Source organism: Ammodytes marinus (assembly GCF_949987685.1).
Source record: "Ammodytes marinus genome assembly, chromosome: 6".
In the NCBI taxonomy this organism is placed as follows: domain Eukaryota; kingdom Metazoa; phylum Chordata; class Actinopteri; order Uranoscopiformes; family Ammodytidae; genus Ammodytes; species Ammodytes marinus.
The window spans coordinates 29,640,364-29,653,811 of NC_137235.1; the positions used below are offsets into that span (position 1 = coordinate 29,640,364).

A 13,448-nucleotide genomic window follows, 5' to 3' on the forward strand; every position below is an offset into this window, starting at 1 on the left:
AATATTGAATGCGGGGTCCCCCAAGGTTCCATTCTTGGCCCTCTTCTATTTAACATCTACATGCTCCCACTAGCTCAGATTATGAATAAGAACAAATTATGCTACCATAATTATGCAGACAACACACAAATGTACATAACCATATCACCAGGAGACTACAGTCCGATACAGGCACTGGGTAAGTGCATTGAACAAATCAATGATTGGATGTGCCAAAATTTCCTTCAATTAAACAACGATAAAACTGAAGTAATTGTCTTTGGTGCCAAAGATGAACAATTAAAAGTCAGCGCACAGCTTACATCCGTTATGTTAGAAACCACACCCCAAGCCAGAAATCTTGGTGTTGTTGTAGACTCCGACTTGAATTTCAAGAAACACATAAAATCAATTAATAAATCAGCCTACTACCACCTAAAAAACATATCAAGAATTAAAGGGCTTATGTCTCAGCAAGATTTAGAAAAACTTGTCCATGCATTTATCTTTAGTAGACTTGACTACTGTAACAGTGTCCTTGCAGGCCTTCCAAAAAAATCTATCAGACAGATTCAGCTAATTCAGAACGCTGCTGCTCGAGTCCTCACTAGAACCAAAAAAGTAGATCACATTACCCCAGTTCTGAGGTCTTTACACTGGCTTCCAGTCACTCAAAGAATTGATTTCAAAATACTGATGTTGGTTTATAAAGCACTAAATGGTTTAGGGCCAAAATACATTACTGATATGCTGATTTCGTTATGAACCGTCCAGAGCCCTTAGGTCATCTGGGACAGGTCTACTTACAGTCCCTAGAGTTAGGACTAAACAAGGAGAAGCAGCTTTTAGTTATTATGCACCAAAAATCTGGAACAAACTCCCAGAGAACTTGAGGTCTGCTGCAACTCTCAGTTCTTTTAAATCGAGTCTGAAGACTTTTTTGTTTCCATTTTAACCTGCAATCTTAATTTTATTTGCTTCTTTTATTCGCTTTTAAATGTTTTATAATGTGTTTTATGTATTCTAATCTTGCCCCTGTAAAGCACTTTGAGTGGCCTTGTGTCTGAATTGTGCTATATAAATAAACTTGCCTTGCCTTACATTTTGCCCTGTGCTCCTGCGATTGCTCTGTAAACAGTCTCATAGCCTATGTCCTCTCTTTCCCATCTCCTGCTCCCTCACATCAACTTGACAGAGCATAAATATATACACTATAATATAGTGTATAGGCTATACACTAATAGCCTATCCTATATTTGCCCAAAGACATAGTAAAGAGACAAACCAATTGAATTATGGTTTGGTAGGCCTATATATTTTAGTTTGATTTAAATTTATTTTCAGTATTAAAACCATCATTTGGATTTTCAATTAATAAACATACTAAATTTAAATGTACATATCCACCTTCTGTCATTTATCTTTCCGTTCATACAACAATATACGGAGAAAATTCGAATTTTTCGGGCATATTTCGAATGGTAAAATTAATCGTGATTAATCCACAGAATCGTATGATTAATCTGATTAAAAATTTGAATCGTTTGACAGCCCTACTAACAACACATTTGTGATATGTAAACATAACACAAATATATATTACTGCTTTTATTAAATGATTAGTTCATCATTATCTAATGACTTGTATGGGACTTATTAATGAGTGACTAATAAATTAACATTATTATAAAGTGTTACCATTTATATTGCAATTTATAAAGCATTATAAATAACATCTTATGAATATGCTTATAATACTTTACAGAAAGGACCTTTATATACATTTTTACAAAACTAACATTTGCTTATTTTTGAGGACACAATAAGATCAAAATGACACAAATAGCAATTTAAGATCAAATGCTTTTATTGCGTTATCATTCATTTCACATCATATTATATGATTAGAAACAACCCATTAGCTGGAATGGTTTACTCAGCCGCCTCCTTTCCCTAAAACACACACAAATAACAAAGGGTTTGATTAGGTAACAAAATACATGTTGAGTACTTTTTAATTTAAAATGTATTTTTCTGTGCCAAAACGCAGTTGTATATTTACCTTGCCAGAGTCACGGCTCTTTGCTCTCATTTTGTTGACCTGTGATTCTGCAATGTCAGCGCGCTCCTCAGCCTCCTCTAGCTCATTCTGAACCTTCCTGCACTTGGAGAGATGTACATTGGCCTGCTCCTCCTGGAGTAAGATAGAAATGGACGTTTTTGATTATCCAAAAGATCCAAGGTCTTCTATGTGTATGTTAAATCTGACACAACATCAAGTTTTTAGTGTTAAAAATATATATGTTGTCCCTTACCGCCTCCTCAGATTGCCTCTTGTAGGCCTTAACCTTAAGCTGCAACTTGTCAACCAGATCCTGCAGCCTGGCAACGTTTTTCTTGTCCTCTTCAGTCTGTTATACAAATAAAATTTGCATGGTAAAATGTTCTCAATGATATACATGTAGTAGATGTTTACATGTTTAAATCTTAATGTGGTTGTACCTGGTAGGTAAGCTCCTTCACCCTCCTCTCATATTTGCGGACACCCTTAATAGCATCTCCTCCACGTCTCTGCTCAGCCTCAATCTCGGCCTCCAGCTCACGCACCTATAGAACACAATAAAGACATAAGGTATCGAAACTTTTTCAAAGTCTTGCTTAAGCTGTACAAACTCTTATCATTAATTTCTTACCCTAGACTCAAGTTTCTGGAGCTGCTTCTTGCCACCCTTCATGGCCAGGTTCTCAGCCTCATCCAAGCGGTGCTGCAGGTCCTTAACACCGACCTCCAGGTTCTTCTTCATCCTTTCCAAGTGAGAACTAGTATCTTGCTCCTTCTTCAGCTCCTCAGCCATCATAGCAGCCTAGAGGAAATAATGTTAATGAAAAATGTCTGGGAAAAGCACCTCTCTTTCTTTTTGAAACTAAAATTAAGAACATGTGAAATGTAATCCTACATCAGTGATAGCCTTCTTTGCCTTCTCCTCTGCATTCCTTGCTTCCTGAACAGTGTCATCCACTTCACCCTGGACCTGGACCAGGTCACTCTCAAGCTTCTTCTTGGAGTGAAGAAGACTTGTGTTCTAAAAGATCAGAAATAAGTTAAGTTATCACTTGCCTGACAAATATTTAGATTTGTAAATTAGTGGAGAAATGTTGAAAAAGTGTTCACCTGAGAGTGCAGAAGTCCAACACGCTCACTTGCGTCCACCAGCTCCTGCTCAGCGATTTTGCGGCTCCTCTCTGTCTGTTCCAGAGCAGCTCTAAGTTCCTCGATCTCAGCTACCATGAGACCATTCCTACGATCCACCATAGCAGCTTGTTCTTTGAGATCCTCCTGTGCTCTGAGAGCATCATCAAGGTGCAGTTGTGCATCCTAGTGAAAACATATCAAAATTAATGCCAACATTTATTTATACTGACCACTGTGTAACAACACCTGTGTCTTATAATACCTTCAGCTGTGCCTGGACACTCCTAAGCTGCTTCTGGGACTCAGAAGCCTGGCGGTTGGCGTGGCTAAGCTGAATCTCCATCTCATTCAGGTCTCCCTCCATCTTCTTTTTGATCCTCAAGGCATCGTTCCTGCTTCTGACCTCAGAATCCAGTGTGCCCTGCATTGAGTCAATCACCCTCTGGCTATTCCTCTTGATCTGCTCCATCTCCTCATCTTTTTCTGCCAGCTTCCTGTCTACCTCACCCTTAATCTGGTTGAGCTCAAGCTGGACACGCAGGATCTTAGACTCTTCGTGTTCCAGAGTTCCCTAATGACAAGGAGAAAGAAAGAAAGAAAGAAAGAAAGAAAGAAAGAAAGAAAGAAAGAAAGAAAGAAAGAAAGAAAGAAAGAAAGAAAGAAAGAAAGAAAGAACGAAAGAGTCAGTTCGGCTGCACAGGGTTTATAATATGTTTGTCAATAATATTTATAATTGCATTTTTTTAAGATATCCTCTTAAATATACCTCAGCCTCTTCAAGAGCTGTCTGGATTTCAGACTTCTCGGTCTCCACTTGCTTTTTGGACTTCTCCAGCTCATGGATGCTCTTGCCAGTCTCACCAATCTGTTCAGTCAGATCTGAGATCTCCTCTGTAGAAAGATGCATGTGTTTTATGTTGTTAAGCCTTTATATGTGAAATATGGATGCTTCGTTCTAAAACATCCATTAAGTTAAGTTACTTTTATTAGTTAATGGTTACATTGAAATTTGTCTTTTCGCATATCCCCTCTCAAGTTACCACACTTCGGAGGGGGTCAGAGTGCAGGGTCAGCCGAAGTACAGCAGCCCTGGAGCAGTTTGGGGTTAAGTGTCTTGCTCAAGGACACAATGGTAGAGATGGTGGGCACCGTTGACATAATACCAGCCTGTCCGGTGCCGGGGATCGAACCAGCGAACTCATGGTTACTGGTCGGCCACCTTTCCTCTAGGCCATCCTACCACCACCATGTGTTGAATAGAATATAATGTTGCAAAAACTTACGCTGCAGGTTCTTGTTTTCCCGCTTCATTGTCTCCAGCTGATCCAGAGATTCTTCATAGGAGTTCTTCATTTTGAAGAGCTCAGTGCCAACAGAACGAGCCTCCTTCTGAGCTCCCTCAAGCTCTGCCTGACCCTCCTCAAACTTCTGTTTCCACTCTGCCAAGACCTGAAAACACCATTGATACAGATCAGTTGGTCATTTAGTAAATGGTAATATAAAAAACATATATAAATATGTGCATATTATTTTTTGTTGCTATGGCTGGGACAAACAAAGTGAGTGTTGGTACCTTGTCAAAGTTCCTCTGCTTCTTGTCGAGGTTGGCAGCCAGAGCATTAGCCCTCTCCACATCAATCATGAGGTCCTCCACCTCACTTTGGAGCCTCTCTTTGGTTTTCTCCAGAGAAGCACACTTGGAATGTGTTGCCTCAATCTGCTCCTCAGCCTCCTGAAGGCGCTGGGCAAGCTTTTTCCTGTTTGAAAAGGTGCATTTGATCTCTTTGTGAAAAACTAGTACATGAATGAACTACAAATAATTATAAATTTTTTAGATACAAGATTAACATTACAATCGGTCACGCCATTTAATTGTTTGAATTGTACTCACTTGGACTCCTCAAGCTCCTCAGTGCGCTGGATAGCATCAGTTTCATACTTAGATCTCCACTGAGCCACCTCACTGTTGGCCTTTGACATTCCACGCTGCAGCTCAGCTTTGGCCTCCTGCTCCTCCTCAAACTGCTCTCTCAGCAGGTCACAGTCATGGCGGGCTGATTGCAGTCCATGGGCAAGAGCATTCTTGGCCTGGTGTAAGAAATCATTTTCAGTTTGCAAAGTTTCTAAATATCACACATGCATTTGATTTGTACACAACTAGCTTTTTCTTACCTTAACCTCCTCTTCAATCTGTCTCTTCAGCTCTTCAATCTGCTGTGTGAAGGCCTGTTTGCCTCTGGTCAACTGGGACACAAGAGCTTCTTTCTCTTCAATTTGACGGCTGAACTCCCCTATTGCGAAAAAATGTCATGAAATGTCACATTATTTTGTGTTATTTTGCTCAAATATACACAACACTTCATCGACTGATTACTTATATACCATTTTCTGTCAGGAGACGTGCTTTCTGTCCACCAATGTCATTCATTTGACGAACATTTTCATCATTCTTGGTCTTCAGTTCGCTAAATTGGTCCTCAAGAGTACGGCACATCTTTTCAAGATTTCCCTAATGAGGAAAACAAAGATCAGATCACGAAGTCATTTTTATAGAAGATGAATTACCTTATTTTGCTTTTCTACTTGTGATTTGTACCTTTGCTTTTGCAACAGCCTCCATGTTGCTGGAGAGGTCATCAATCTCCATCTTGTATTCACTCTTTTCCTTCTCAAGCTTCTGCTTGACACGCTGGAGGTTGTCAATCTGTTCTCCCAGCTCAGCAACGCTGTCAGCCTGCTTCTTGCGAAGAGCTGCAGCAGTAGCTTCATGCTGCAGAGTGGACTCCTCAAGGTCACGACGGAGCTTCTGGAATTCAGCTTCACGCTTCTTGTTCATCTCAATCTGAGCAGCAGTGGCACCGCCGGCCTCCTCAAGCCTCTCACTGATCTCTTCAAGTTCCCTGGAGAGATCAGCTCTCTGCTTCTCAACCTTGGCACGAGCAGCACGCTCAGCCTCAATCTCTTCCTCCAGTTCCTCAATACGGGCCTGTTGAATGTAGGTGAGTTGCCTTTCAGTGAACTTTCGCTTCATAAACACAAAATAGATGAGGTATGTTTTAAGTAAGACAATATGTCACCTGAAGCTCCTTGATCTTCTTCTGAAGCTGAGCACCCATTGACTGCTCATCCTCAATCTTGCTAAGGTACTGACTGATTTCAAAGTCCTTCCTGTGAGATTAATTGATAGAGTTCATAGTAAGAGTTCAAGCAGTGGAACACCTCATTCAAAAGACAGGTTTTTGTTAAAATTCACAAAGAAACTTACTTTTTAATTTTCTCATCAGACTGCTGCTTGTCATTCTCAAGATCCATGATGCTTTCCTGGGCCAGTTTCAGGTCCCCCTCAAGCTTCCTCTTGGATCTCTCAAGGTCCATACGCAGCTTCTTCTCTTGCTCCAGAGAACCCTCAAGCTGAACATTCATATAAGTTATAAGTTATGCTCATGAAGAATTTTGCTTTGCCACTCGAAAGTGAATTTGTAAACTTACATCATCCACTTGCTGTTCAAGCTTGGTCTTTGCTTTGGTCAGAGTGTTGACTTTGTCTTCCTCTGCCTGAAGGTCATCAAGAGTCTGCTGATGAGCCTCCTGAAGGGCTTTCTTTTCTTTAGTCAGCTTAGCCAGGCTCTCATCCTGAGAGGCCATCTCCTCGGTCAGGTTCTTCACCTATGTTTTTCAGAAAGATGTTAAATAGTAATACTCTAATGTTACTTGACCTGCAATATAATATTCATATTTTCAAACCTTGTTCTCAGTGGCATGTTTCTCCTTTTCCACTTTAGCCAAGGTAAGCTCCAGGTCATCAATATCTTTCTTGAGCTCAGAGCATTCATCCTCCAGCTTTCTCTTCTTGGCAGTGAGCTCTGCATTGATTTCTTCTTCGTCCTCCAATCTCTCGGTTGTCTCTTTGAGTTTGGCCTCCAACTGAATCTTACTCTTGATAAGTCCTTCACATCTCTCCTCGGCATCTGACAGATTCTCTCCTTCCTAATTCATTTCATGAAAATAGAGGTTAACAATCAATTCTGAAAAACTTAAAAAGGTAAAACAGTCAGTTGATGTCTACTTACAGATGCTACTTGCAGCGACAAATCATTCTTTTCCTGCAAGAGGGACACCAGCTTCTCCTCCAGTTCCTTCTTCTTGGCTAAAGCAGCAGCCAGGTCTGTTGTCATTTTTTCATAGTTCTCCTTCATGCTAGCAAGCTCCTTTTCAGTTTCAGCAGACTGCAGCAGAGGCTTGATCTTGTAGTACACCTTCATCCATGGCCAGTGTTTCACATTCATGAATGAGCGGATGTTGTACTGGATTGTAAAGACAGCTTCCCTGTGGAGAAGAAGTTGCTGTTATGGAAGTGTTGTTTGTAATTTCCGTACCTTTATTCAGAATTGATTGTTTTTAACATGCCTCCTCTCCATCATCTTCACAAATTCTGTTCTCATGAGATAACCACGAGCCAGAGCCTGAGTCATTCCGACCAGAGATGATAGCTTTTCATCTCTCATCTCCTCAAGGAGACCCAGCAGTCCGGCCTTGAAGAACACCTGAATGATGAAATACAATTGAATTAATACAGGATGAAGTACATAGTGAATACCCTCTGAAACTAACAAATTCCATACCAACTCACGTAAGTAACATACGTAAAGCAAGATTCTTACCTTGGTGTGTCCGAATTTGTACTCATCATGAGGAACATCAATAGACCCAAGCAACTTCTCCGAAGCCTTCTTGTTGTCAATGAAGTGGCCCTCAGGGATGACACTGGCATTCAGCACCTTGTACCTTTTTAATGAGAGTAAATGGTCAGTCAGAGAATTTTCTTTTAATACTCTACATCAAACTTCTGTTAAAATAGACACTGTTACCTCTGCTTAAAGTCAGCATAGAGGATTCTGCTTGGGAAACCTTTTGTGCAGATTCTGATACCCTCCAGCACACCATTACACCTGAGCTGGTGGATAACCAGGAAGTTCTCCATCAATCCTATACAAATGACATTTCTTAATTACATATTTGAAATAATTAGTAAGTCTCCTTGTTGGAGCAGCACACAGTAAAATAAAACATATCAACAACACTAACACATCTGTAATACATTACGTTCTCTATGTACCTGGAGTCTTTGACTCATTGGGAATCAGGCAGCGCACAAAGTGAGGATGGGTTGCCCTCAAATTAGTCATCAGCTTGCCCAAGTTCTCCTGTAGATCCAAAATGGTAACTCGTGTCAAAAAGTGCAACAATTGTGAGTTTTGGTATAAACTGAGATATGATTTGATACTATAATGTAGTGTTAAACATTACCCTAAACTGCGAAGACACAGTCTGCATGGAACCACCCTTCTTCTTGCCTCCCTTCTTTGCACCGCCAGTCTCTGTTGACGATTTTAAGTAGACATGTATTGTTAGAACAATAAATACAATTTACATGAACACATGCTGCTCTTATAAACTTATACAGTGAAAGTATGTTTTAGTTTGCTAAAGTCAATATCATACCCTCAACAACAGGAGGATACAGACTGGCCAGCAGTTTAACTGGGGACTTCTGGAACAGCTGGATAACGGAATCGTTCAGTGGATCCTTGTTCTTGTCCAGCCAGCCAGCGATATTGTAGTCCACGGTACCAGCATAGTGCACCAGGGAGAAGTGGGCCTCAGCCTTGCCCTTTTTTGGCTTTGGTTTCTCAAATGCTATGTTCTTTCCAAGATGCTGGTCATACAGCTTGTTCTTGAAGGATGTATCTGAGGCCTTGGGGAACATGCACTCCTCTTCAAGGATGGAGAAGATGCCCATGGGCTTGAAAAAAGCAGGAAGAGGTATGTCATTAAATGCTAGATGTTGCCTAATATAGACCAACAGAACAAATACATTTAATTTCAAAAATGGAATCATTACCTTTTCAATCAGCTCAATACAGGCAGCTAAGTCCATGCCAAAGTCAATGAAATCCCAGATAATACCCTCCTTCTTGTACTCCTCTTGCTCCAGTACAAACATGGTGTGGTTGAAGAACTGTTGCAGTTTCTCATTGGTGAAGTTGATGCACAGCTGCTCCATGGTGTTGAACTGTGAGGGGACAAATAATCAATATAATATCTTCCACACCACAGTAATTATTCTGAAATCAAAGGTTTAAGCTGCTGATTGTTTTAAATGAATCTTACATCAAAGATTTCAAAGCCAGCAATATCCAGCACACCAATGTAGTACTGTCTTGCTTGTTTAGTGTCCAGCTGCTGGTTGATACGAATGACCATCCACAAGAACATCTTCTCATAGATAGACTTGGCCAGGGCAGGCACTGAGTTCATCACCTGAAGAAAAAACAAAGAAAAAAAATATTTGATTCAGTCAGCTATTTTGTAAAATTATGGATTGCTGGTATTTTTGAACTACTTCCAGTGAGATAAGACGAAAGAATCAAGGAAAATACTTTCATACTTTACTCAATGTTATTTGTTAAACAAATATAAAAGTAGAGCTAATTCACAGACGGCATCTGATGTTACTAAACAAAGAGGGATTACACATCTCAGTTTTATTTTACTTAAAGTTAAAATGTTTTTTTTAAACAGTATATCCTGATTACCTGAGGTACAGTCTGTCCCTTGGTGACAAACTCATTTCCGACCTTCACTCTGGGGAAGCAATAAGCCTTCAGCATGTCAGCGGAGTTCAGACCCAGCAAGTAAGCAACCTTGTCAGCATCTGAAAATATTTCAGAGATTTTCAGTAAATACAGTATGTGACAGTGATTGTCCATCATGACAGATACCTTAGTGACTAGGACATGTAATAGGCCTACTGTTGTTTCTAAGCTATGCATTTTGAGCTAACATGAAATTCTCACCCTCTGTGCCATCAGGCTCAGCCTGCTCCTCACGTTGCTTCTGCTTGAACTTCATGTTACCATGGTGAAGAATAGCACCAGTCATCTTGTAGATGCTGTTCTTCTCTTCATGAGTGAAGCCCAGGATATCAATAGCATTCTATTTTCAAAGGAGTTGTCCACACAATAATCAATTTAGAAACTTATTTTAAAAGAGCAGTTCTGATGTTGCATTTACTGCTCATAATAAATGCCAATATTTTGAATTGAAGTTCACTCACATCAGTGGCATCCAGCTCTTCTTTGTCATCAATGCTCTTCACGGTGATTTGACCCATGCTACACATGGGGAAGTCGTAGGGGTTGGTTGTGAGGAGGGACATTTCTGAAGATCAAAGAATTGTGAAAAATTCAATGCATTGTCATGTATCCAAATTAAATAAGAAAAAAACATTGTGCATATACTCAATCTTTTACCAACTATCTCAGGTTTGTGGCCGGTCATCAACTGGAAGAAGATGTGATAGCCTCTTTCATCAGAAAGCTGGTATGTCACTCTAGACTTCTCCAGCAGATCTACAAACATTGTTCATTCGTCACAGCCTGCCCAACTCACAGTTAAAGACATTTGTATGCTCTCTGAGGATTGTTACTTACATGTCTCAATATCAGCACTAGCCAGTTTGCCAGTTTTGCCGAAATGGATTCTGATGAATTTACCCTGTTTGGAACATAGGAATATTTAATGTCACGGCACATTTGGAATTTCTATAGTATATGTTATAAAAATCCCTCCGTACTTACAAAACGAGAAGAGTTGTCATTCCTAATAGTTTTGGCATTACCATAGGACTCCAGCAGGGGATTGGCTGCAATAATCTGATCCTCCAGTGACCCCTGTAATTTAAATAGAGAATTGATACCAGAAAATTACTATTATTATAATTATTTTCCATTGAAAGATATCTCGTTCAAATAAGACTGAATTATACTCATACAATAACATAATCACACCTTTGACTCGTCCCTCTTCTGTCCGCCTGCTACTGAGATTGTTGCAAAGTACTGGATGACACGCTTGGTGTTCACAGTCTTTCCAGCACCAGATTCTCCACTGGGGATAGACATAGACTTATGAGAATTTCTTCAAAGTATTTAATCATTGTAAACAAAGTCAACAAATGTGAAACTTACGTGATCAAGACAGACTGGTTCTCCCTATCTGTTAGAAATAAAAACAATAGAATTTACTATGTTTTTCTTGCCAGTGAAACCTGATAAAATGGTAATTTGTATATTAGAGTTGTTATAACTTACCAGCACTCATGAACTGATACGCATTGTCAGAGACAGAGAAGATGTGGGGTGGAGCCTCCACACGCTTCTTGCCTCTATAGGCATTTACAACCTCACTATCGTACACTGGGAGCCATTTGTAGGGGTTCACAGTGGCACAGAACAGCCCAGAGTAGGTCTGAAAGTAACCATAGAGATTCAACAGTTAACTTTAAGATTCACACAAGTACAAGTGTAGCCATTTTCAGCATTTCTCTTTTCTCATTAGGCAGATTGTCTTACGTAGATCATCCATGCTGCATAACGCTCTTTGAGGTTATACAGCACAGAGGCTTCATTGAGATGGGTCATCATGGCCATGTCCTCAATTTTGTCGTACTTGGGAGGGTTCATTGGAAAGACCTGTTCTTCTTTAACTACCACCTCCTGGAACAAGACATTTGTCACGATGAGAACTGATCATAAAACATTCCTAGATTACTTTTACTTTATGATACTAACCTCCTGAGTGGTCAAGACTTTGACAGTGACTTTGCCACCATCCCTCTTGAGTATTTGTCCTTTCAAGAACAACTCCGCCTTATCTTCCACATAGCAGGCAGTCTTGGCGTCAAAAGGCGCGGTTTGAGCCTCAATTCTCTCCCTCTCTGGCTTACGGAGGTAAATGGCAGCTTTGCCGTAAGCCTCCATCTCAGCGTCAGTACTCATGGTTGCTTGTTACTTCTGTAAGGTAATTGCAAATTTGAGTATTCTTATTCATCTTTTTTTAAACTAATAACTTCAAGTCACATGATACTAAAATAACTAAGTTAAACTGAATAATAGACATTAACAAACAAATCTATCTATCTATCTATCTATCTATCTATCTATCTATCTATCTACCTACCTACCTACCTACCTATCCATCCATCCATCCATCCATCCATCCATCCATCTAGATGGATATATATATATATATATATATATATATATATATATATATATATATATATATATATATATATCCATCTTTCCATCAAACTGTTATTCCTGCTTCATTACAAAGACTTAACATTAGCCCATTCTAAACATTTTCTAGACTGAGTTGAAAGTAATAAGATGAACAATAACCAGGCAAATAACAAGTAAATGAAATGTTTCACACAAAGTATGTACAAATCTAAGACAGTTAAAAGAGGTTCATACCTGAGCCTCTCTCTGTGAAAAATCTTTTATATTCCTCAATCCTGTTGAAAACATAATCCATATATTCAGATATTGGTTAAAGTTTGGCAAGATGTACTTTATAAATATAGTAATTACTTCATATTTTAAACAAATTCCTCAAATACTAATGAAAACAAACACTTACCACAAGCTGGGGTAACCTAAGGTCCTCACACAATGCTCTGGCCGGCTGACACACTGACACACATTTGGCTCCCTTTATATGATCTGGCTTGCTTATTCAGCATGAGCTAAATATGGAACCAAATGCCAAACATGGTGTTGTTTACTACTCACTTTTTTTACATGATTTTTAATTGTAGAACATAAATCATTTATATTACACTTCTCCAAATTGCCCATGTCCCAGCAGGGTTTGACGTAATATTTTTTCCCAACTTGGCCAGTAGATAAGCTTTTTACTAGCCCCTTGTATATTTTCACTGGCCCGAGAGCCAAAAAATAAAAACATTTTCTGAATTTTCGTGATTAATTATTAAGTACAGTATTTGAATTGTGCTGACACATATTTGGCTTCCTTATGCAGCATGAGTTAAATATGGAACCAAATGTCAAACATGGTGTCGATAACTAAAATCATTTGACATCTGTTTAATTGAGTGTTGTTAGCACTTCATTCTGACATTTTGGATTTCAGTGTTGAAGTTCCATTTCCTTTTTTACATGATTTATAATTGTAGAACATAAATCATTATGTTAAACAACCTTAAATGTGGTTGTTTCAGATCCCAGTGACACATCTTTGGGTCCTTTTATTTAATCCGGCTTGCTTATGCAGCACAGTTAAAATGTAACCCAAGGCGATATGTGGTGTGGATAACTAAATCATTTGACATCTGTGTAATGAAGTGTTGATGGTACTTAATTCACTATGCAAACATGTCTGTATAGTACTGAACTGCCAGCAAGTGACT

General features: G+C 39.4%; 1 protein-coding gene across 2 annotated transcripts; it reads right to left on the minus strand.

Annotated features, from left to right (window-relative positions):
• Positions 1-1,911: 1,911 nt before the first annotated feature.
• Positions 1,912-12,012, minus strand: LOC307251997 (myosin heavy chain, fast skeletal muscle-like; the record flags this gene model as incomplete). Of its 2 annotated transcripts, none has more annotated exons than XM_080029510.1 (39): positions 1,912-1,932; positions 2,042-2,173; positions 2,295-2,390; positions 2,482-2,586; positions 2,673-2,843; positions 2,937-3,062; positions 3,152-3,355; positions 3,435-3,743; positions 3,939-4,063; positions 4,456-4,621; positions 4,746-4,929; positions 5,064-5,260; positions 5,345-5,463; positions 5,555-5,681; positions 5,769-6,158; positions 6,250-6,340; positions 6,438-6,583; positions 6,662-6,838; positions 6,917-7,159; positions 7,243-7,498; positions 7,580-7,716; positions 7,834-7,957; positions 8,041-8,158; positions 8,289-8,376; positions 8,480-8,550; positions 8,675-8,975; positions 9,075-9,245; positions 9,344-9,493; positions 9,769-9,887; positions 10,030-10,168; positions 10,290-10,393; positions 10,486-10,584; positions 10,666-10,729; positions 10,813-10,905; positions 11,023-11,122; positions 11,203-11,230; positions 11,326-11,482; positions 11,587-11,727; positions 11,806-12,012. In XM_080029510.1, 39 exons carry the CDS (start codon positions 12,010-12,012, stop codon positions 1,912-1,914), a joined length of 5,796 nt encoding a protein of 1,931 aa, XP_079885636.1. The 2 variants fall into 2 exon arrangements, with proteins under 2 accessions (XP_079885636.1, XP_079885635.1); XM_080029509.1 differs by having other exon boundaries at positions 11,587-11,730.
• Between the last annotated feature and the right edge of the window lie 1,436 nt (positions 12,013-13,448).